The 26,047-nt window shown below is 39.0% G+C and overlaps 1 protein-coding gene across 1 annotated transcript in view; it reads left to right on the forward strand.

The window, feature by feature from the left end:
* Erich1 (glutamate rich 1) overlaps window positions 1–26,047 on the forward strand; it is a 78,397-nt gene that overhangs the window by 11,035 nt on the left and 41,315 nt on the right. The window contains exons 2-3 of the mRNA XM_027952119.2: window positions 5,401–5,547; window positions 21,306–21,440. Coding sequence (XP_027807920.2) covers window positions 5,401–5,547; window positions 21,306–21,440 — 282 coding nt within the window. The remainder of the gene's footprint in view (window positions 1–5,400; window positions 5,548–21,305; window positions 21,441–26,047) is intronic.

A 26,047-nucleotide genomic window follows, 5' to 3' on the forward strand; every position in this document is an offset into this window, starting at 1 on the left:
CTCACTCAACAAGGGAGAGCAGCTCAGAGCCCCGAGCAGGGCTTGAACAGTGTTTAAGTACACTTTTGGGGGAGGGCGGGGGCTTTGCATACATCACAGTCTCCTTTAACAAATCATCATACACCGCGGGAAAATCAAACAACAATTCTTAAACACAATTAGTACATTCATTGGTGGGATCAGGTTGGGCGGGAGTGATAGGTCACTCCTAAGGTTGGGGGGGGATACATTCAAACTGATTGGTTTGGGCCCTGAATGCCTACGTGCCAGGCTGCACAGGGTCCTAGGTTATTAAACAACCAGATGGTCAGGGGGAATATTTACTGGGCAGTCCCGGGTATTGTCCTAACAGCTACAGGAATTTCAGGTTTTGGGTGTAGCATAGGAACTTAACAATACCTGGTTCTTTACTTTTTAACTCAGGCCTTGCAGCTTAGAAACTTTATAATGCCCGGTCTTTTACACTTTAACTTCTACACTTTAACTTCAATTTCTTTTACCCTTACAACACCAAATAAGTTGAGATTCCAAAGGCCGTGGATTCCATGATCTTTATGCTTGACTTTTAGGTTCTGTAGGACATATAGTTGAGATTAGAACGCATCTGAGAGAATTGCCTGCATTACAGAAGGCAGTGATTGTGATTTCCCATAGTGACATTTCCTATTGATTATACTTGGCAAATTCCCACCAACTGTCAATCTGTGAATATAGACTGATTTTAAGATTATCATGACTTGTACTTTTCTTTTAAATTTTTTAAGAAATAAAATACTTGGGAATCAACAAAAGAGATGAAAGATCTATATAATGAAAATTACAGAACCATAAAGAAAGAAATCAAAGAAGACCTTAGAAGATGGAAAGATCTACCTTGCTCTTGGATGGGCAGAATTAATATTGTCAAAATGACCACACTACCAAAAGCACTATGCAGATTTAATGTAATTCCAATCAAAATTCCAATGACATTTCTCATATAAATAGAAAAAGCAGTCATGAAATTCATCTGGAAAAATAAGAGACCCAGAAGAGCTAAAGCAATCCTTAGCAGGAAGAGTGAAGCAGGTGGCCTCACTATATCAGACCTTAAACTATACTACAGAGCAATAGTAACAAACACAGCATGGTATTTGGCACCACAACAGACTGGTAGACCAATGGTATAGAGTAAAGGACACAGAGACTAACCCACAAAATTAAAATTATCTTATATTAGACAAAGGCGTCAAAAACATACACTGGAGAAAAGATGGCCTCTTCAACAAATGGTGCTGCGAAAACTGGAAATCCATATGCAACAAAATGAAATTAAACCTCTATCTCTCACCATGTACAAAACTCAACTCAAAATGGATCAAGGACCTAGGAATAAAACCAGAGAAGAAAAAGTAGGCCTAATCTTCATCATGTGGGATTAGGCCCCAACTTCCTTAATAAGACTCCTGTAGTGCAACAATCAAAACCAAGAATCAATAAATGGGATGGACTCAAACTAAAAAGTTTCTTCTCAGCAAAAGAAACAATCTGTGAGGTGAACAGAGAGCCTACATCTTGGGAGCAAATTTTTACCCCTCACACATCGGATAGAGCACTAATCTCTAGGGTATATAAAGATATATAATCTCTAGGGTATATATAGGTGACTCTATGACCAGTGTGATTCTGCAATCTGTACAATTAGAAAAATGAGAAATTATACCCCAATGATACAAATGTATGAATTGCCAAGATCATTGGAATGTTATGTGTAGATAATAATAATAATAATATAAAAAAGCTAAACACACACACACACACAAACCCACAAGTAACCCAATCAATAAATGAATCAAGGACCTGAACAGACACTTCTCAGAAGATGATATACAATTAGTCAACAAATATATGAAAAAATGCTCATCATCTCTAGCAGTTAGAGAAATGCAAATCAAAACTATTCTAAAATATCATCTCACTCCAGTCAGAATGGCAGCTATTAAGAATACAAGCAACAATAAGTGTTGGTGAGGATGTGGGGGAAAAAAGGCACACTCATACATTGCTGGTGGAGCTGCAAATTGGTGCAGCCAATATGGAAAGCAGTATGATTTCTTGGAAAATTGGGAATGGAACTACCATTTGACCCAGCTGTCCCTCTCCCCAGTCTATACCCAAAGGACTTAAAAACAGCATACTGCAGGGACACAGCCATATCAATGTTTATTGCAGCACAGTTCACAATAGCTAGACTGTGGAACCAACCTAGATACCCTTCAATAGATGAATGGATAAGAAAAATGAAATATTACTCAGCAATAAAAGAGAATAAATTCATGGCACTTGCAGGTAAATGGATGGAGTTAGAGAAGATAATGCTAAGGGAAGTTAGCCAATCCCAAAAAAACTAATGTTTTCTCTGACATAAGGAGGCTGATTCATAGTCGGGTAGGGATGGGGAGCATGGGAGGAATAGATGAACTCTAGATAGGGCAGAGGGGTGGGGGGGCAGAGGGTTAGAAATGATGGTGGAATGTGAGGGACATTATTATCCAAAGTACATGTATGAAGACACGAATTGGTAAGAATATACTTTATCTACAATCAGATATGAAAAATTGTGTTCTAAATGTGTAATAAGAATTGTAATGCATTCTGCTGTCATATATAAATAAAAAAATGATAAATTGAAAAAAATTTTTTGTAGTTGTAGATGGACAGAATGCCTTTGTTTTATTTGTCAATTTTTATGTGGTGCTGAGGATCAAACCTAGTGCCTCATCCATGCTAGGCAAGTGCTCTGCCACTAAGCCACAGCCTGAGCCCCATGACTTTTACTTTTAAAATTTTTATGATGTTGATACATCTTTATTAAATATTTTAATTTGGAGTATTTAGTAGTTTTATTGGAAAACTACCATTAATTAGGCTGTAAATATAATTTATTTGGGGTAATAAATTGAATTCAATGAAAATGCTCCTTAATCTTTGTTATATAGCATTTTCTTATGTTTTGTTTTTCAACCCAGAAATTGTGTCAAAAGCCTTGGTAGACAAATTGGGCCAGATGTTGCATGTTTTTGTCCTCATACTGTGTTTTACAGTTTTTTTAAGCATTGGCTTTCTTGTTTAAGCAAAATTTTGGTTCAGCGTTTCCCAGTGGTGATCTGTTTGCCCACAGAGACTGGAACTATGCTTTTTCTTTGGGATTGTTATAAGGCTTTGTATTGCATCCTTCTGCACTAGGCAGCTGGTTGGCCACAGGTGTTGCTTGGAATTGCTGGACCATTATATTTTCATAATTTCCTGCATGCACAGGCACATGAATTGTGCACATGGAGGAAGTGGTAACATAGATATGATTTCAGCTAGATGTCTTTTTTAACTGCTGCCATTCTGGCAAGTCTTTTAAGCTCTAAGCTTCTCTGCCCTCCTCCTTTGTAAAACCAATGCCTTTTTACGTTTTATCTTAGAATTTGTTCTAATTCATGAAAATTTTTATTCAGTGATAGTCTGTAAATAAAGTATACTTTATCTGCTTTTAATTTCCTCTAGAGATTGTCACTGTCATTTGAAATGAGACATTTTCTTATATTTTAATGTTTACTTTTTTAGTTATAGGTGGAAACAATATCTTTATTTTATTTTTATGTGGTGCTGAGGATTGAACCCAGTGCCTTATGCGTGCTAGGCAAGCACTCTACCTCTGAGCCACAATCCCTGCCCCTGGGACATTTTCTTCTTTGCCATTTAAAGGAAATATACATGACTTTTATTGTGTGGAATTTTGAACTTTCCTTTTGATATACTTTTGAGAACTATAGTACATTTTTTGAAATATTGCACAGACCACCTGTCTCTTCCCCATGACCAAGGTGTGCTCTCCAGCTTGGGTGATCACATTTCATGTGGGTTGTTCAACATGAAGCCTTTCTATCCTGGACTCTGCTCAACCTCCGTAGATTGTATGGGAAACCACACTTTGGCAAGGTTCTGTATGCTAATAATGATTTCATATAATATTTTTTTAATAGTATGTGGGCACTCTTTTGTTGCCAGGACCTCATCAGTTCTGAGTGCTTAAGTGATCGTTATCATTAAATTCACATTTTACACCTAACTAGAGGTTTTTTTGCTCCCAACTGAAAGGAACCCTCTTATTCATCAGGATCCACTGAGCTGTAGAGATTCAGATTATTAGCCATTCTGTATTCATGATGTTAGTGCTTACCTGTGTCCCTCACTGAGCAGTTTGTGTTTTAATAGATGATACAAGAAGCAACTGGAAGTTCTTGTTATCAGGGTGCAAAGAGCCCTTTTGTTTTTTAAACCCACATTGTATTCTTTACAGCTGAAACACATGTTGAAGGAATTACTTCTAACACATTCTCTGAGTAGATGATGAAATTAGGAAGACTGATGTGTTTAAGTAGAGTGTTCTTGTGTAGAACCCAGGAAATCCCCTCTACTTTCCCTGGAAGCCACTCTCATTTTCTCTCTTGGGACTTCATTTTGCTGATCATTACCTACCGCTCCGCTGTGCACATGGAGACACCTATATGAGGCCCTCTGACTTCTGCCACAGAATTTGTGGTGATTCCGAAGCTGCTTTTTTTTTTTTAAGTTTCTAAATTTAATGAGGTTAAAAAGGAACTCCTTTTATCAGCCTTCCTCTTTCACCTTTTCCAGTATACTGTTTTGAGGTCTTAGCTGTTTATAAACCACAATTTAGTTAATGTGTAAAGACGTATTCATTAGGATAGTCCCATCCCACCTCCAGTTAAAGCAGAATGTAAACTAAAATAAAGTGAAGAATTTCCACATACATGGTAGGACCATGTGACCTTTATAAAATTGTTCCTTGATTATGATTGCCAGGAGAAAAACATATGGTGGGAGAGGGTGGTGCCCATCAGAACCCTGTTGGTCTCCTCAGAGGTGGTCTGCCTTATGCCTGACTCTAGAAACTGTGTGGCCTTCATGCAGACTGACCAGCCTAGAAGGTACCTAGTTCCCAGAGCCAAACCCCACTTTGTGGTGGTTCAGGAGCTGCACTATAGGAGAAATTCAACAGAAGATGAAAGATCAGAGTCTATGCAGAGCAGGTGCACATCTTTGTGCGTTTAACCTGGGGTAGGCCTGGCCTCCCTGATGGCCTGTGAGGTGTGCCCTGTAGCGCACCAACAGGCAGCAAAGTGGATATCTTCTGAAGGGCAAGGAATGGAGGTGATTTCCAGAGTATGTCTCGGTGGTGGCTTGAGAGTCTGTGTTTAGGTGTTCCCTAGTGTCCAGTGACCAGTGTGGGGAGCCAGTTGCTTGACTCTCAAGTGGTGACGATTTCTTTTTATTTCAAATGAAAGCCCTGTTTGATTTAAATAAACATAGTAAAGCATTTATTTTATTATTTGCTTGCCTTTATAGTGTTTGTTGAAAAGGTGCTGAAGAGACTTTTTCCTAATGTTCCCAGTGACCAAGAAAAGGAAACACCCCAGCTTTTGCCCTTGGAAACACCATTCCGGAAGACAACCTCTGAGAAAGTGGAACACAGGCATATTCATCATTTGACAGGTGAGATTGTCTGTAAGTAAGGATGGTTTAGATACTCAGGTTTTCCTCAGTGATTTGTATTTACACAGGAAAATGTATCATCTTAGCCTCGGGCTTCTCTTTGGTGATTGAGTTTTGCAAAAGTCTTGACAGCAGTGGTCAATGGGACAGGTTTCATTCTACACACACTCTGGTGTGTTCAGAATCAACTTGTAAAGGAAAGCCAGTATTAGCACTCCCTAGCCACACACTAAGCTACAGTGTCTTGAGTTCATTTGCATGTTCTTTTCTGGATGAAGAGGTTAGACTGTAGGAGGTTTGGGCTCAACCAGAATGAGAAAGTAGCCTGGATCTCTGTCATCTGTCCTCAGTGGTTGTACTGACCCTGGATGACCTTGGTACCATTTGGGAACAATGCTTGATGTTCCTTGAATATTGGTCTTTAGCATATGTTTGTACCACTGACAGCCCTACCCAAGATCACTTGGTCAGTAGGAGTGTCTACAATGAGAGTACTACCAACTCTGGTTTCCTAGCAATGCAGCTATGTTAACTTAATGGGAAACTACTGTATGAGAGTCAAACGAATAGACCACATGAAATACAAACACATATGGGTAGAGCTGCTTTTTTTTCCCAATAAATACATGAATGTATAGGTGTTAGTCCAAACCAAACTGGGTTCCTGAATTTCCATTTTAAGGATCAGTTCCCTATCTCTTTAGTAATAGTTTCTCACTAGGTATTTGTCATTCACATGATTCTGTTGCTGAAAGCTGATTGATCTGTTAGTTCAGCTAAAGAACCTTGAGAAAAGAAATTTAATTCCCAGTGTTTATATCATATAACACTCCCTCAATTGAATCTCGACAGGCAGGCCCAGCAGTCCCACAGTCAGACTCCTGCGCCACAGGTCAGATCTCCAACTTCCTTGGAACACATTTTTCCAGGGAAATAACATTATGCATTGTGATTAGATTTCCAGGTAAGCTCAGTAAGCCTATTTAACTTACAATATAATGAATGCCTATGGTACCATTCTGGCTTGGGGAATGAGTTGATAGAAGACAGATGAGAAGGAAGACATTTTCTTCTTAGAGATATGAGACTGTACTGACATATTTGTCCTATAGAACCTATATATCCCCCATTCCCTTTCTGTATTTTTCTCATATGACTTGATGTTTTAAAAATCTTATGAACTCCTAAGGTTCTTTGAATTAAGGAGTAAATGACTGCCCTTGAATGTATTTTTTACTTTTCAATGAATATTCCTCTTATAGGCAGAATCACTTTCTCTGAAAACACATGTTTTGAAGTTCTTATCCACAGTACTTTAGAATGTGACTATATTTGGAGAGGGGGAAGTCTTTTTAAAAAGATAATTAAGGTCAAGTGACGTTATTAGGATGGACTAAATCAATATGACTGGTGTCCTTACAAGAAGAGGAGATTAGGAAATAGACACACATGGGGGAAGACTATGGAATGACCCAAGAAGATAACCACCTGGAAGCTAATGAGAGGCCAGGAACATATTTTCCTTCAGCCCCAAGAAGGAACCAACATAGAGCTTATTCTTGGACTTCTGGCTCCTTGAACTGTGAGATAATAAATTTCTGTCATTTAACTCACCCAGTCTATGGTACTTTGTAATGGCAGTCTTAGAAAACTAATGCATATCTATTTTACTAGTTTTTTAAAATCAGAATAATAACAGAGTGTAAAAAGGCAGGTAATGAAAATCTGAAAGAATCAACAAACTTTTGGAACTAATAAGTCACTAGAGAGGGCTGCAGGATATAAGAATAATATATAAAAATCACTTCCCTGTATACCAGCAGTGAACAAGTGGAATTTTAAATTAAAAACACAATACCATTTACAGTAGCACTCCCAAAAAATATTTAGGTGTAAAACTAACAAAATTTATATAACTTCTATATGAAGAAAACTACAGAATTCTGATGAAAGAAGTCAACAAAGAACTATATAAGTTAACTGATAGTCCAAGTTTATGCATAGAAAGATTCAATAGCATTGAAATGTCAATTATTCCTAATTTGATTTCTGAATTCAATGGAATCTCAGTCAGAATACCAGCATTTTGTGGATATTGATAAACTTTCTAAAAAATTATGGGGAAAAAAGCAAAACACTGAGAATAGTCAACACAGTATTGAAAGAGAAGAACAAAGTAAGAGGTCTGACACTACTGACTTCAAGACTTTCTGTAAAACTACATTAATCAAGGTAGTTTAATATTAGGGGAAAAATATAAATAGTTCAATGGAAAAGATTAGGTAGCAATAAGATATATGCACACAAATATAGTTGACCAATCTTGGACAAAGAAACAAAGGCAATTTGTTGGGTAAAGGACAGATTTTTCAATAATTGGTGCTGTAACAGCTGGACATCCACATGTAAAATATAGATAGACACAGACCTTACACGCCGGTATTGGCACAAAATAAGTTATATACCTAAGGGTGAAATGCAAGCCAATAAGAAGATAATATAGAAGAAAATCTTGGGAATCTTGGTATGGTGATGACATTTTTATTATGAGCATGATTGATGAAAAAGAATTGATAAGTTTGGATTTCATTAAAATTAAAAAGCTCTGATCTGTAAAATACACTATAAAGAGAATGAAAAAAACAAGTATCAGAGTTTGAATTTTGAACATCCCCCAAAGACTCATGTGTTGAAGCCTTGGTTACCAACGTAGCCGTATTCAGAGGTGGGGATTTGGGGAAATGGCTGAATCATGAGAGCTCTGGTCCACTGAGGGATTTGTATTTGATGGCGTTATTGAGAGGTAGTAGAAATAAAGAGTTGACTGGGCCTAGTTGTAGGAAGTAGGTCACTGAGAGCATGCCCTGAAAGGAGGGTACAACTGTCCCTGGCCCCTTCTTCACTTTTTCCTCCCTGCTTGATGGCTGCCACTTGGTGAGCAGCTTTCTCCTTCCATCCTTTCACCATGACGTTTGTGCCTTCAAGTCAACTGACCATGGATTGAAACCTCTGAAATAATGAACCAAAATGAATCTTTCCTTCTCTAAATCTTCCTCATGTGTTTGTCATAGCAACAAAAAACTATAAACACTGCAAGCTACAGGATTCCTAAGAAAGAGTTTTGGGGAGATAAATATTTTAGAGGTTTTGAATGTCAAATCTTCATTCTTACACTTCATTAGAAGTTTCACAGGTATAGAATTATGTGTTAGAAATCATTCTCTTATTTTCATAGACTTTACTTTGAATGTCCAGTATCACTGATGAGAAGTTAGTTGTCATTTGTCATTCTGATTCTGGATCCATGGATGGAATCATTCCCCAACCCCAAGATTGTTTTGGGTTTTTCTTTTTGGGCTTAATATAATGGAATTTGACACTGAGGTTTTAAGTGTAGGTCTATTTTTATCCATTGTTCAGATACTCAATGGCCCTTTTAGACTGGAAACAGATGCTGTTGGATTGTTTCCTTGATAATTTCCTCTCCTTCATTTTCTATCTTTTCTACTATAATATTCTAGAAAAATATGTATACTTGATATATACCTGATATTATGTGACTATTCACAGTCAAAATGCAGGCTCACTAAAAGAATTGTATAAAATTATCCTCAGACTATGTATATCAGGAATATATGAAACAAATGAATTTTGTGTTTAGACTTGGGTCTCCTCCCCAAGATGTCTAATTAAGACTATGCAAATATTTCACAATCAAAAATTAAAAAAAAACCTTAAATCCAAAACACTTCTGCTAACAAACAGCTCAGGTAAGAGAAACTCAATCTGTATACTTTTTTTGATGGTCATATTTTTTACCCTTGGATAAATGTTTAGGAGTAGAATTATGTGGTCATGAAGTAGACATATGCTTGAAAGTTTTATGAAATTGCCTAAGAGTTCTCTGAAGTGATTTTATTACTTGACATTCCCCCCAACAATGAATGAAAGACCCATCATCCTTGCCAGGATAAACCCAGGGTCTAACACATGCTGGGCACGTGTTCTGACGCTGAGCTACCTTCCCCGCTCTTGTGAATCTTATGTATTAAAACATTCTTACATATGGGAAGTGGAATCTTCCTGTTTTAATTTTCATTTTCCTATTGATTAATGCTTTGTTAACTTTTTATTTGTGCTATTAATTGTTTATATTTCTTTTATTAATATCTTTTCATCTTTAGCCCATTTAAAAATTGGATTGTCTTTTTAACTATCAATTTTGGTAGATCTTTACACATCTTGAGCACAGGTCCTTTGCAATACATAATTACTATGAATATTTTTTCCAGTGGTTGCTTATTCATTTTTAATCAATATTTGGAAGAGCAGAAAGTTAGTTTGATAAATTCCACTTACCAATTTTTTCTCATTTATCATCTGAGCTTTTTGCATCCCCTCTGAGAAATCTGAGGTCCACCTCCAGGCAGTGGAGATAGTCTTCTGTTTCCTTCCAAGAACATTTATCACTCAGGTTTCCCATTTATGTTTTTGTTTCATCTCAAATCAGTTCTGAAGTCTGCAATTATATAGGCTTGTGACTTTTTCTTTTTCCCCCATAGTGATATCCAGCTTTTCTAGTGCCTTTAAAATAACAGCTTCCTGGAAGAAATACATGAAATTATCTTTATGAAATTCAAGCACATGTCCCAAAATTGAAGGACATGAGTTCATATGTATATATTTTAAAATCAGATTAGTCGCATACAGAAATACTTAAAAATTAGCTGGGCATTGTGGTGTAAACCTGTAATCCCAGTGACTTAGAAGGCTGAGGCAGGAGGATCATAAGTTCAAAGATAGCCTTAGCAATTTAGACCCTATCTTAAAATTTAAAAAGGGGGAGAGGGGGCTGGAAATGCAGCTCAGTGGTAAACTGTCCCCAGGTTTAGTCCCCAGTACCCAAAAAGAAAAAAGGAAACTCTTAAAACTTTGTTTGCATTTGCATTGTCACAGATCACTTTGGAGAGAATCAGTTGTGTCCCTCATATTGCATTCAGTAATGTTGGCTCTTGCACTGAACTCTCAGGATCGGTGGCCTGGAGTTGCGCTGGTCTCAGGAGCATGACGGGGCATTGGAGGGACGTCTGCTGTATTTCACTGGGTGTTTCTCACTGTTAGGATGGAAAGGTTTTCATATTTTCTTATCTGCTGTCTCACCAGAAATGGAAACTTCTGATGTAGGAACATTTTTTTTTTTTTTAGTTTTTTTTTTTTTATTGGTTGTTCAAAACATTACACAGCTCATGACATATCATCTTCCATACATTTGATTCAAGTGGGTTATGAACTCCCATTTTTTACCCCAAATACAAGTTGCAGAATCATGATGTAGGAACATTTTACCCTGACTGATTAACTGGTTAACTGAGCAAATGATAGTCTGCAATAGGCTTGGTGGCAGCCAGTCCCATGATCTGCCTCACTCTCTCATTAACATTCAGTAGATATGAGGTGTCTCCCAAAAGCTCATGAGTGAGACAATGTCAAGAATTTTCAGAGATGAAATAATTAGATTGTAAGAGGTGTGACCTAATCAGTAGATTAATCCACTGATATGGATTAACTGGGTGGTAACTGTGGACAGGTAGAGTGTGGCTGGAGGAGGTGGGTCACTGGGGCAAGTGTTGGGGATTTATATTTTGTCCCTGGTGAATGGAGCTCTCTCTCTGCTTCCTCTCTGTCCTGTCCTGAGCTGCTTTCCTGCTTCACACCCGTCTGCCATGATGTTCTGCCTCACCTGGGGTCCAGAATTATGTAGTCAGCCATCTGTGGACTAAGATGTCTGGAACCATAAGCCAAAAAAACCTTTTTCTCCTCTAATTGTTCTTGTCAGGTCTTCGGGTCACAGTGACCAAAAAAAAAAAACTGATTTAAATCAAGCAGCTAATAAGTTTTGCATTTTGTCTTTAAGAATAGGCATCTTGGTGGCATTAGAGCAGATTATGCTAAGTGAAGTTAGCCAATCCCTAAAAAACAAATGCCGAATGTCTTCTCTGATATAAGGGGGGTGACTCAAAATGGGATAGGGAGGAAGAGCATGAGAAGAAGACTACCACTAAATAGGGAAGAGAGGTGGGAGGGGAAAAGAGGGAGAAGGGGAGTTGCACGGAAGATGGAAGGAGAACCTCATTATTATACAGAATACATATATGATGTTGTAATGAGAAAAAGAAAAAAAGTGTGTCACATTAGATTGGATAGAGAGAAAGGATGGGAGAGGAGGGGAGGAGTAAGGGGGGATAGGAAGGGCAGCAGAATAGAACTGACAATATGATTGATGTATGTACATTCCATATATGTATTATATGTCAGAATTCATTCTGCTGTCATGTATGACTAAAAATAAAGAAAGAATTTTTAAAAAAAAAAATATTAAAAAGAAATTGTGATACACACACAATGGAGTATTACTCAGCCATAAAGAAGAATGACTTTATGACATTTGTCAGCAAATGGATGGATCTGGAGACTATCATGCTAAGCGAAATAAGCCAGTCCCAAAAAACCAAAGGGTGAATGTTCTCTCTGATACCTGGATGCTAACACACAATAAAAATCAGGGAAGGGAGGTCAGGGAGGAATAGAAGTTCAGTGGATTAGACAAAGGGGAATAAAGAGGATAGAGGGGAGATAGGAAAAAAGAAAGACATACAATCTTATGACTACACCATAGTGAATCTCACCATTATGTACAGCCACAAAACTGGGGTCCTAATTAGAATAAGATATATTTCATGCTTGTATAATTATATCAAAATGAATTCTACTGTCATGTATAACAAAAAAGAATCAATAAAAATTTAAAAAATTAAAAAAAAAAAAAAAAGAATAGGCATCTTGGGCTGGGGATGTGGCTCAAGCGGTAGCGCACTCGCCTGGCATGCGTGTGGCCTGGGTTCGATCCTCAGCACCACATACAAACAAAGATGTTGTGTCCGCCGAAAACTAAAAAATAAATATTAAAATTCTCTCTCTCTCCTCTTTCTCTCTCTCTCTCTCTCTCTCTCTCTCTCTCTCTCTCTCTCTCTCTCTTTAAAAAAAAAGAATAGGCATCTTGAACTTTGAGTGTTTGGATATATGTGCTTTCTAGGAAATAATAGTATGAAGAGGGAAGTGTCTTTGAAGTGGTTTGGTTCTGCAGTTGTGTGTGCTGGCACTATGTGACAAAGCTGGTAGATACAGTTTGAAACTAAAACTAAAGTGGGAATGTTTTGTGAGATGATAAAATTCTGGATATGGCACTATTTGCCATATTAGTCATTCCACATTAATTGTTCACTGTTTCAGCAATAGTGGCTCAGAAATCCATATTATATGGCAGATATTATTCCAGGGCTAAGTACTTTCAATTAACAATTACAAGGCAGTGAAGCTTTAGTAAAAAGCTTTGTTTTGTCATAGATTACTTTGGAGCACATAAAATAGCTGTAATGAAATTGTAGTGTGGAAGCTGGGTAAGTGAAAATTAATCATGAGATTGTGGGTTGTGTATGTGCACATGTACACTTGCATGGATGTGTGCATTTGCATATGTGCATGTGTGTGCATGTGCTGAGAAGTTGGACACCAGCATTCATTAAATTAAATCTAATGAAAATCAGAAGGACAATGAAAGCAATTCTCTTCTCCACTGAAAGCCTATCTTGAGGAATTCCATGAAAAGGTGCAGAGGGTCACTGAGACATAGTGCACTCTGAAGCAAAGTGCCTGACTGTTGTGAGAGGCTCTTGTTCTTCTGGAGACATCCCATCGTGCATTCTTGGCACAGGCTTTGGGGGATTTGTACCTCAATTTTACCTCTGCAGAATAATCTGTGGTGTTCTGTGGCCACATATTTCTGTAGATCTAAGTACCTGAAATATAAGGAAACCAAGAAAGAAAAAGTGTTGCTAGGACATGTGGTTTGGGCCTACTTCTCTGGTGCCATTCATGGGACTGAATTTCCTACAGTAGCATCTCCACTTATCCCACACAGATAGGAAATACTGTTTGCCATTTTCCCTCAGAGAATAATTAACTTAAAATATTTCATATTAAGATAATTGTAGAGTGCAATTAAATGTGCAGTGTCTAATTTAAACTTTAGAACTAATACAGACATATTATGCTTGGAACTTGTGGCTCCCTCTATAGGATGACTCCTGACAGAACCTCTGCATAATTAAAAACATGTAGCTAATGAGCCCTCATGCTACTTTTGCCTCACAAATTGACAGAGTTTTTCATAAGTACATATATACACCTTGTCATTGAGAACTCAGAAAAAATGAGTATCTTAGAAATTAATGGTAGAAATGTCACTTAGTACAGCCTTGCTGGAGGGTAGTTTTATAGCATTATTAAAATATTAAAGTCTATATCTTTGACTCAGTAATTCCCCTCCACATGTTAAGATAACTTGTATCCACAACCTCCAAATGTTGGAGTACCCCACAACTCACTCCTCAAATTCTTCCCTCAACCATGCCATCTTACTAGGGAATTTAAAGTGTTTTATGCCTCCTATGTATGTGTATCTTATGGCTCCTAAACTAAACTCTCCAAGCTGTCTGCAAACTCAGGGATTTTTGTGCTGGAAAACTTTGTAAAGCAGGATACAGAGCCTGCTTTCCCACTTTCCCATCTCAGGGAAGTGGTGTCCTTTTCCACTTGCTCAAGCCCAAACCAGCAGTCAGCAGTCCCCTCCCCTCCCCCTCCCCCTCCCCCTCCCTCCCCTCCCCCCTCCCCCCCTCTCCCCTCCTCCCCTCTCCCCTCCTCCCCCCTCCCCCCCTCTGTCTCTCAGCATCTGCTGCCATGAGCATATCCCAAATCTGACCCCTTCTCACAGAAAACCCTGTGTTACTGACTGCCATATTTTACCTACCTCTCAGAGGTCTGACTGTTTGAATGGCTGGGGGCACATATCTTGGCAGACCCCAACTTCCATAGGGATGAGAGGAGATGCAGGAAGAGGGGTCAGGAGACCAAATGGCAAAGATGGGGCAGGATGCTATATGATTCCCTTCCCAACTCTCAAGTTTCCATTAAAATCACTCAACTCTCAGGTGTGGATGATGATGGTTTCCATCTGGCTTAGCAAGGAACATAGGAGACACAGCTGGCACCACAAGGAACCAGAATAGGGCAGATGCCAGAAAGTGTTGCCTCTGGGTGTGCAGATTAATGGAGGCTTTGGGCAATCACAGTCCTTGGATTCGAAGCATGTGCCAATTTTCTTAATTCTCCAGGAGGCAGAATTGTCTCTTGTTGTTGTTACTGGGGACCAAACCCAGGGGTACTCTACCACTGAGCTGTATCCCTAGCCCTTTTCATTTTTGAGAGGGGGCCTAAGTTGGTAATGCTGACTTCAAACTTGTGCTATTCCTGCCTGAACCTCCACCTTGTGCTATGTTACTTTTATTTGAGCTGAAAATTGGAAATCTACATACCTAATAGTTGAAGATGGTTGAATGAAATGTGCTGTATTCATAAGATGAAATGCTTTTCACCCATTAAAGTCAGATGTTAAAGATGTGTGTAGATATTGCCAGTGTCCTTAATGTGGGAAAAATGTATTACAGTCACGTGAACTTTAGTTTAAAATATTGAATATAGGAAAAAATTATGTAGATTTTTAATAGTTGCTAACTTATTGATGGAACTATGGGATACTTTTATTCTCTTCCTTGGTTGATTACCATGCTTACTGTAACATTTTTAATGTTTATTATTGTTATTGTGGTCTTTTAAGACACTAAAACTGGAAAACACCCAACTGCTTTTGTTAAAATGGGTTTGAAAAATCCCTGCTAATCCCTGTGACCATCACTAAAAAGTGGAGAAACAAAGTGTGGTATGTTCATTTAATAGAATGTTACAAGCTCCTTAAAGCCATGAATCAGTTCAATGAGCCTCAGTGTTAAGGAGAATTTGAGTGGAAAAGTAACTGCAGGGTATGTGGACTGTAAGAGCTTCGTTTTCCTACAGACACACATGCCCAAGAGCCTACGACTCAGCCTTTAGGGATTCTGACCAGAATCACTTCAGGAAACTCTGACGCCTTTGCACAATGAGTCTGTCCCCTAGGGTTGGTGTCCCTCTCCCACTGTTAGATCAGTTCAGATCACCTAGCTTTCTGTGACACAATATGTGCCCGTTTGTCTCTTCTCTGTCCCTTCAGGAAGTCACTTCTGTGGGATAGAGGTCTTGCCTATCAGAGTCTTCATGACATCCCTAGTACCCTCTTAGAGAGCTGTGCCTTCCTGAGTGTGTTCACTAGACTACACCTGAGCTTGTCTTAGGCCTGGGGAAAGCCTAGGGAACCGTAGCACTCATGTGTGGTACCCTCTGAACTGGCTGTAGCCCCACTAGCAGTCAGAGCCCCAGTGTCCCTCTCACCAGTGCTGCTGCTGCTCCTTACCAACACCCTCTGGTTGCTGTCCTTGATGCTGGGCCACATGCCAGGCATAGAACACATCATCCAATCTTACAGCTGTCATTTATGGGAGAGATGATTATTCCAGAAATGGAGAAGCTGAGTCTCACACTACCAGGCTAGTTGGGATTAAACCCTGCCCTAACCCAGCTGTGACATTATAGCTGGGACTCATCTTGTACCCAGGGAAGGTTTTTGCCTTGCCAAAATGCTGCTGCAGGTTATGGATTTATAAATTCTGATGAGTTGATTAGAGCAATGGATTCCTAGGGATCAGGGCACCTCAGATCCATCACAGTATTACAGAAGCAACACTGAGAATAACCAATCGGACAATGATTCATTTAGTAAGATATTGGATGATGATTGCTGATTGTAGAATAGCAATGGATGTATCCTGCCAAGATTAAACTCACATTCTACTGGGACTACATGATAAAATCTGTGAATAACTGCAAAATATGAAAAAGTACATTGAAGCCATGCACAGCACATGGTTGGCTGCAAATGTTTCCAGAGTATCTAATAGGAACTTATAAAGAGATGGCATAGTGCAGGAGGCGGTCACAGAGGCACATTTTGAATGAAACACACAATGAAGAACATCAAGGTGCAGAGCCCATGGAGACCTAGTCCTCAGGCTGTTCTTGATAGAGGCACTAGCTTGCACAGGCTTATTGTCAGAGTGTGGTGTACTGTATCAAATGAAGGAAGTGCAGTGTGGGAAGATGGAGCAAGAGGATGAGCAAGACTGACCACTCAAGCCAAGGGATAGTGAAACCCTTACCCACAGTGAGGTGACTTTATCGTCTGGGTCAGGAGACAGTGAGACTCTGACCGACAGTTAGGTGACAGACTACTAGGTCTTCCCTTTGCTCAGGATGGTTGATTATTGACAACAGCCTGTGCCCACATTTAGCTATTTAATTTGAAAATTGAAGATTAAAACTTATGTTTCCTGTTAAACTGACAGTGTTTCAAAAACTTCCTGGTCCTGGAGTAATTGGACACTCAGGTATAAAGCATTTCTATCAGGCTGGACATTTCTATGCTGCTGGACTCTCTAGTCTACAGAGCACAATGGGACTTGGGAATTAGTGGGTTGTGGATTACTTTACGATTTTGTTGGGGGCCCCTGCATAGCTATGTGAGAAAGAATGAATTGAACCTCACCATCTGAAACTCCTTCAGCAACACTCCACAAGGATCCAGAATCTTCAGTTTGAATAGGAAACCATAAAGGTGCTGGAAGAAACTATTAGAGGATTTTTTTCCCTGTAGAGTTTTCATGTACAACCTAAAGGCATAGAAGGAAAGATTGTTAATTATACTCTGTGGGGGGGGGGCGGTGCTGGGGCTTGCTCAGGGCTCTGTGCATACAAGGAAAGCACTCTACCAACTGAGCTATATCTCCAGCTCTAATTATACTATTTTAAATGCAAATTTTTGCATTGCCAAAAGGCCGTGAAGGCAGAAAACAGTGAACTAGGAAAATATTTGAATATTAGTACTGACAAAGAGTTCATTTCCTTAATGTATGAAAAGCTCACGTGTTAATAAGAAAATGACTACAAGTTCAGAAGAACTCTGGGCAAAGCAGCATCAGAGGCAATTCACAGACAGATATACAAATCTCTCAGCCCTGAAAAAAGATGCTCTACCTCTGATTATAATAGAAACAAATCAAGAGTGTGTTGGAATCCCATTTCTATCTGTCCCTGTTGTCATAGATCAAACATTCGTTCATGCCCTGGGTCAGGAGCAGGCAGGTGAGCAGACCTGACTGTCTGAAGCCTGAACATACACCATGGACATCGTTAGCTCCAAATGCACACACCTGGGATCTAGCAGTTTTACTTCCAGCCAGTTTTCCTGCAGAGTAACACATATGCAGAATTGCCATGCTCAAGGTTATTCATTATGGTGGTGTTCAGAATAAAGAGGGATTTGGAAAGTCTAAATTTCCAATGGTGAGAGGATGGTGAAATGCTTTTTGGCACGTTTGTCCTCTGGAAGCATATACAGTCAACAAAAGGGATCTGAGCCCCTTCATGACTTACAGAAATGAGTAGGAAGGTGTATGAGGCAGTGAGAGAGTTTAATCTCTGGGGGGGAAAAAGGAAGGAAAAAGGAATGTTATATGTTGATTTATTTGTTTGAATTAATTCTGATAGCTACAAGAATCCACAATACATAGTAGTATTTGATTCCTCCTGGGAGGGAGTCAGCCCGGAGCGGAGGTGGCAAGGAGACTTATCAGGCATGTGTGTAGTCTTGAGCTGTACTATTGTTCTGTCTATCAAGTAAATGTCAGGAATAAAGTCTTACATAGAGACCAAGGGAAAGATATTATCATATCTGCAAACCAGAGATTTTACCACCCACAGACCCTAACCAAGAAAACAATCCAGTGTGTTTTAGCAAAAACAAAGTGAACCTAGATTAGGAGGCAGGGATGATAGGGAAAAGAAGAGAGGTCAGAAACTGGTGAAAGTCCTGGTAATGTGACTGACTCTTGACCTTACTAAAGAAGTACTTATTTTTGTGTGTTTTGTAAAACTTGGAAACCACTGTGGCTAAGAAGAATTTGTGGCCTTATGGAATTTGGAGAAGAATGGCCAATTGGTGAGGAGTTACTAGAGTGCTCTCTGGGGAGATGAGATGACCTTGCCTAGGGCAAGTTGGAAGTCACTGTGTCTGATGAAAAGTTCTTGTGGCAGCTACTGTGGTGGGCAGACGTCTGTGTAACTCTCCTAATTTTATTTATTTATTTATCTATTTATTTGGTAGGCGGACACAATACCTTTATTTTATTTATTTATTTTTTATGTGGTGCTGAGCATCAAACCCATTGCCTCATATGTGCTAGGCAAGCACTGTACCACTGAGCTGCAACCCCAACCCTCTCATTTTATTAATTTTCACAGTGAGACAAGAGAAAGGGCCATTATAGAGAAGATAGCAAGATGGTTTTCATGTGGCACCAAGGACATAAAGATGCCTGGTCCTGAACTTAAGATGACAGTGTAAGCTCTCAGAAGTGAGAGGAAGTGAGGGTTCTATGGTATTCAGCACTGGTATTGGCCAGGTGGACAGAGAGAGAAAGGAACTCTGCTCTGTAGACACAAGCAGAGGAGGGTTTCTACCACATCACAGCTGGAAAGAGGGGTGGGGGTTGGGGATAGTGGAAGAAGTTGAATCAGTGGGTTGGGGTTCCAAGTGAGCTGTGGGATTAAATCAAGCCAAGTGGCAGTATCATAGAAAACCAATAGAGCTGCTCAAAGTGTGTCCCTTCTAACACTTAGGGACTTCCAACCTCTTGTGTATTTTCTTAGGGATATGCCACTGTTGACTTTCCTCAAGCAGAGAGTGTATCCCTCTTGCCCTCTCCATGTCTCTATCACTCCCCTGGAAGACTAGCAATCCCCAAAAGCTGAGCTCAGATGTTGAATGTTCCACATATCTGGTGAAGATGGTGGGTTGGAGACTCAAATGGCTGTTGGCTGTTACACAAAGTGTGACCCATCTCTTCCTTGTTTATAACTGAGTATGGAGTGTAATGGCTAACATTTGGAAGGGTAAATGTCATCACAACAAATCATTTTTACCTGGAAAGAATATAGACGTAGAAATAGTTGTTACTGTAGATTACCTGATCACATTTACTTACAGAAAAGCAGACCAAGACCTTGGGTAACAGTTGCCTACCTCTCCTAGACACCTCTGATGATGACAGTGTTGTCATTTGCAGCTCAAAAGCCTAGCTTGTAAAGTCAGCATGTGGCTTCCCAGAAGACTCTGTCTGCCTACCATGATGCATTTCAAAAACTTTTTCTTAGATTCATTGTAATTTTCCATTGCATGAATCATCTCATGCTTCACTTCCATGATACCTCCCATATTCATCCTAATAATTAAGTGAACAATGACATTTCTAAGTTCTATTTAACTTTCTTATTAAGAAAGATTTAGCTGATTAAAAGCTTCCAAAAATATTCTGTAAAAAATGATCAAATGTTGATGGTACCCGATAGAGATAGTATACTCAGAAGCATGTCTCCATCTGCCCTTGATTCTAGCAGAGAATGACATAGTAATTAATCAACTGTGGTGAATCAAATTAACTATATTTCTGGCATCTTAGCTTTAAGAGAATGAAATACATTGATAGCAGAGGTATTTGAAAATGTTTCAAAGTTTTTACTTTTAATATTTTATATTAAATATCTTGAAACCATATATTCTATTATATATCTCAGTGATTTTGCTTCATCTTTGTTATTGTTTGTTTTAAAATAAAATGTTCATCTGTGAAACACTAATTGGGATATTCATGCATGTTTGCCAAACATAAGAGAGTCACTTTGCCATATTTTTAAATGAAAATGTGAGCATTAAGAAGATTTATACTACCCAATATTAAAGAGTATGAAAGAAAGCAGCCCTCTTATAGTTAGTTTTCTTTCTAGATGGTACATATAGAAAGTCAGCAAAAGGCTAATACCCTTCAAATCAATAATTCCATCTGTAGGAATTTATATGAAGGAACTAAGTGGCCAGGTGTGCAGAAGAGTATGCAGTAGGGGTGGTCATAGCAACCATGCATGACAGGCCTAGTCTGCCTCCATGTGCAGAGTTTAAGAGAACAGTTAAACTATAATCTATAAAAATGTATAATACATGTGGCATGATCGCATGAAGGTATATATTATGTGCCTATGTGTCTGCATATGTTTCTATGTTTATATATTTATGCAAGTGTGTATATCTTTAGGGGGCATTGATGTGTCTGGATGTCTGTATATATCTGTATGCATCCGTGTGTGTCTGTGTCTGCATATATTCTGTGTGAGTGCACATACATGTCTGTGCATGCTTGTCTATGACTGTTTGTGGGTATGTACACCCAGTATATATGCATTATCAATACATATGGAGAAAAGGTTTGGAAAACCTGCACCAAAATGTTGAAAGTTTCATGACATGATAATAAATGGTATGTTTTGTGGACTATTATATTTTCTGTTTCATATTCATGAGATAGTTTTATTTTTTATCTTATGAAAACTCAGAAGTTTATAAGTAACTTAATGTGCATTTAAATAATCATAGAAGTTCCTTTCTCCTGGCTAGATATATAACTGACTCACTTTTCTGGTGAAATTCTTGGTTTATTAAAAGTGGTATTTATGTCAGTGGTTAGATTTTATTGAGCTATTTGTTATTTTATCTTCATTGAATTTTTTTGGAGAAACAATTCTCATGTAGTCAGGACAAATAAATGTGTGGTTACATTATGTAATATTTACCAGTGCACATCATTTCCCTTTTTTCTTTACAGATGGTGACATTAAGATCCAACCTGAACGACGGCTCTATACTGTTAGTTTGCCTCCTGAGGGGTATGTTCCCTGTTTGCCAGAGCCCAGCAGCCGCACAGATTCCGAGAGTGCCTCCAGTGGTACAGATGCAGAAGGTAAAATGTTGTGTGGGAAGAAAGGGGAAAATTTTTGCAGACAAATCTTTATTTTCTAGTATCACAAATTAATTATCTAAATTTATAATTAGAGGGATATGGGTAACCATATCATTGTGTAACAACCACATAATGTACAGATACATATTTTACAACTATTAAAATGATTATAGGCCAGGCAGGGTGGCACACACCTTTAATCCCAGTGGCTCAGGAGACTGAGGCAGGAGGATCACAATTTCAGAGCCAGCCTCAGCAACTTAGCGAGACCTTGTCTCAAAATAAAATATCATTAAAAAGGGCTGGGGATGGGCTCAGTGGTTAAGCATCCCTAGTATATACCTGGTAATATACCAATCCCTGGTATATTAAAAAAATGATTATAAAAGAACTTGTAATAATAGGAAAAAATACTTAGTGGGGGAACTTAGAAGTCTGGAATAAATACATCAAAATATGAATAGTACTTATCTTTATTAATAGAACTTTTTTCTTAATTTTCCAAGCTTTTGAAAATTTTATTATCAAGGAAAGAAATTATTTTGTATGTCTTTGGAAAAATATACATCTAATTTCCCTAGATGACTTTAGCAAGTATAAACTAAGAAAGTCTACACTATAAACCTTAATTAATTTGAATATTAAGAAAATGTAAGCTGTGGTAGTGCACATCTGGAATCCCAGCAGCTTGGGAGGCTGAGACAGGAGGCTCATGTGTTCAAACTCAGGGAGACCCTATCTCTAAATAAAATATAAAATAGGGCTGAGGATGTAGCTCAGTGGCTGAATGCCCGTGAGTTCAATCCCTGGTACCCAAAAGAAAGGAAGGAAGGTGGGAAGGAAGGAAATAAATCTAGTTTTCTAATATGGATCTTTCTGCCTTCCTAATTAAAGGGTCAGAGACCATAAAATCAAAAGTGGGATAACTAAGGCATTGTGTATTCATTTATTTCAAGCTTTGTTGAAAATCTTTGAAATACAATTATTAGATAAATTCTTTAACTAGAAAGTTTAACTGTGTTCTTATGGATATAAATTACTCTGGTGAGTAAATTCATTATGTACTTAATGTGTTGAACAAGAAAATATGTTTGGTTCATTCACATGCTATTATATACAGTTGGTTCTTATTCACACATTTTTGTTGGCAATTATTTCACTCATGTCTTTGTATTCAGTTAGTTCATTTACCTGGCAATATATGCAGTTGGCTCCTGTGCTGTTGAATATTGTTAGCTCTCATGTGCTATTGTACACAGTTGGCTCTCATCCTTGTGCCCTTGTAAACAGTTGGCTCTCTTTTTTTGTGCTGTGGTGTATATTTAGCTCTCACTTATTTGCTACCACATACATTTAACTCTCATTCAATCATTCATTCACCTGCTTTCATATATGCTTGGTTTTCATACACTGTAAATGCAATTGACTCTCAGCCTTGCCCTTGTTGTATGCAGTTGATTTACTCATATGCTGTTGTATATAGTTGGCCCTCACTTGTGCTCTGTAACAATGTAAGGTAGCTGTGCTGCTGATGTCCCTGCAGGCAGCCTGTTTTCGAGAGGCCCCAGGGATTCTGGTTGAGAAAGCCTCTCTTTGCTGTAAGCTAACAGCACCTCCCAAGCTGTTTGGTGGTACTAAGCTAGGACAAACGTCTGGAAAATGGAAAGGTGTTAGTGCTACGTAGACAGATATTTCTCTTACCTAAACTGTTTCATCGTGATCACGGGTCCTGGTCCCTCAAGTAATTACTTTCTTCCCATGGCCTATGTAGCCTGTTGCCACCTCCTCCAGACAGGTTTCTGGGAACAGTTATGGGCTGGGGAGAACAAACCTAATCGCTCTACAAAGAACAGAGGAGAGGAGCTGGGTCTGCAGCTCAGTGGTAGAGTGCTTGCCTAGCATGTGTGAGGCACTGGGCTTGATCCTCAGCACTACATAAAAATAAACTAATAAAATAAAGGCATTCTGTCTACAACTACAAAATTAAAAAAAAAACACAGAAGAATTGAGCAATTAGGATTCATTATATTTAAATAGCTGTGGCACCCAGGCACATTTAATGGTAACATTATTGAAACTTTGAATACATTGTTACAAGTAACATTTTTTAGAAGTTGTTGGGCAAAATAATTCTCTTACTTCATTTTCTCCTTTGCTTTCTGGCCCCTGGGAGCTGTAAATACAGGCTTTCTGTTTTTAGGAGGAAATGGTGAATAATGATCACTGCCGTGGAGTGGGTGGGCAAGGGCATGAGGGCTTGGCAGCAGGCCCACACCTGTCAGTTGTTTCCTCAGATGGGGCCTCTGAACCTCCCTGACCTGATCCCAACTTTGTGTTTGCCCTCACCATCTGGCACTGTCCTCAGAAGACCTTTTGGAGCATGGATGGTTGCCGTCTGCTCTATGGAATAGCTCCTACAAGAGGTCCTATTAGTTAATTTAATAACTTAGCATGAACTGAAACCATTAACCCAGTTTTTCAGAACAGTTTTAAACCACTTATTAATCAAAGTTGGGCTGGGAAGTTGATATTTTGAATGCTTATAGCTTATCTCCAAATATGTTTATTTCCCTTTTTTTTTACTGTCTATTTATTTTCATATATTTTTTTTTTTTACTGTAACCCCCATAAAGTGGACCATTTAAGAACACTGGACTAGATAAGGTTGGAGGAAAGGTATGAATCAGCAGTGCTGACTTACTTTACCTATGTCCTCCATAATGAAAGAATATTCAGAGTTCTGCACTGTGCTGCATCAGGCTGGTGGGGGTGATGCCAAGGTAGTCCTGCTGCCTTCCTGGAGCCTTGAGGGGGCTCGCTAGGAGCCTGCAGCAGGAAAAAGTCAGGGCCCAGGATATACACCTCTTTCTGACCACCTCCAAGGATCATACAGGAATAAGACATAGAGACATCAAAGAGGAGAGTAAGAAGAGGTTCTGAATTTCTTCAGTTGCAGTTTCAAGCAAAGAGAACATGAGGACTAAAGCTGGAAAAGAAAATGTCAGAGTGTCCCTACTTTTCAAAGAAGTACTTCCAGTCGTTGATTTTATTTTGAATTTCCAGAATCAACTAATCTCCTGGATGGTAACTTCTTAAAGACTGTGAAAGATAAGACCTGGCTCATGTTTGCCTTTGCTGCTACCATTTCTGGCCCCCGCCAGTTTCCTCCACATTTTACTGTGCTCAGGGCTTTGCTCAGACCTGTTCTGTTCTCAGACCAGTCCATGGGCAGCTCACACTGATTGCCCTTAGCACCCCTACCACCCATCTGGCCTTTACAGTCACATCTGAATTCCTCATGGCCCTCAGGGGCTACTCCTCTGTTGCTTCCAGGAAGCCTTCTTTGAACCCCTAGTCTGGGCCTCTCATTATAACATTTGCTCTAGGCCCATATTCGCATCTGTCAGTCCTGAGCTTCATGGGACTCTACTATGTCCTTTGTCTCATTTTCCCTGGTTCCTGGCCCAGGGCCTTGTGAAAAGTCAGAATCCAGTGCTTATTAACTCTATCAAACTTGTTCCAGGGCTTGTGTGTATCTGTGATGAAGACAGGACGGTGCTCAGAAGCCAGAACAAGACCCAGATTTCAGCAGTTCATTCCACTCTGCCTCCTGTCTTTCACAGACTCCGATTTCTTTCAAGTTTATCATTAGTTAGGAGCAGGTGGGCAGAATTGTAGGAAAGGGAAGTGGTGTTGTTAAACCTGAATTCCAGTCTTAAAATGCATAATTTTATGCAAATGGGGTTTGTTTGGAGAACTCTCCCCACCTGGGCTGTGGTTTACATTGCAGCAGAACCGTGGGTAAGTGGAGGCTCCTGCTCGTTCCTCTTCCACAGGCATCATTTCTCTTCACGTTTCATCTTCTCCAGAGCCTGTGAACCCTTGGCTACTAGTGACAGAACAATTCTCTCCACAGATTATACCAAAAGAAAGCCTTCCTTTTGGCATATTTTCTGTGGGAAATGCACACCAACCTTCTTTAGCATGTTAACTCATTTATTTGGCAGGAACACTGCTTTGCTCGCTGTCTTGGAACATTCATAGGATGCTGCCCTACATGAAGTTATATAATCTATTGCAGTTATATTAAAATTCCTCTGGGGTGGCTAGAATCATAAGCAATGTTTGTCCTCAGAATATACTGAATCACATTCATCTCTGGGTGAATCACATTACAGGATTTGGAGACTCTAGATGATGTCTAGTAGAGACACATGACAGGTAGGAGCTGCCGATTAGAAAGTGTCCCATCCTTACTACTGTCCAGAAGCATGTTCCTGAGCAGCTGAGTAAGATACAAGTCTAATCACTTAAGAAGAAAATATCTCTTATCCTTAGCATTCCTAAATGGTACACCACCAAGAAAAGTGCATATTGGTGAGCTGTCAAGTTTTCATCCAAAGTCCAACTCCAGTATTTGAGAGTTCAGTTCAAAGAAAACATGAATCATTAAGTTCATTAGGTTTTGGAAATGTGTTCTTTGTATCAAGTCAGACCATACGAAAGCCATATACCTGGTTTATGTTACTGTACCTGTCCATAAAAAAAAACAAAAAAAAACTGACTTGGAGTTTCATTTTTATATTCATCTTTTATTGCAGATCAGT

The sequence above is a fragment of the Marmota flaviventris genome, chromosome 3 (genome assembly GCF_047511675.1).
Source record: "Marmota flaviventris isolate mMarFla1 chromosome 3, mMarFla1.hap1, whole genome shotgun sequence".
Lineage (NCBI taxonomy): Eukaryota > Metazoa > Chordata > Mammalia > Rodentia > Sciuridae > Marmota > Marmota flaviventris.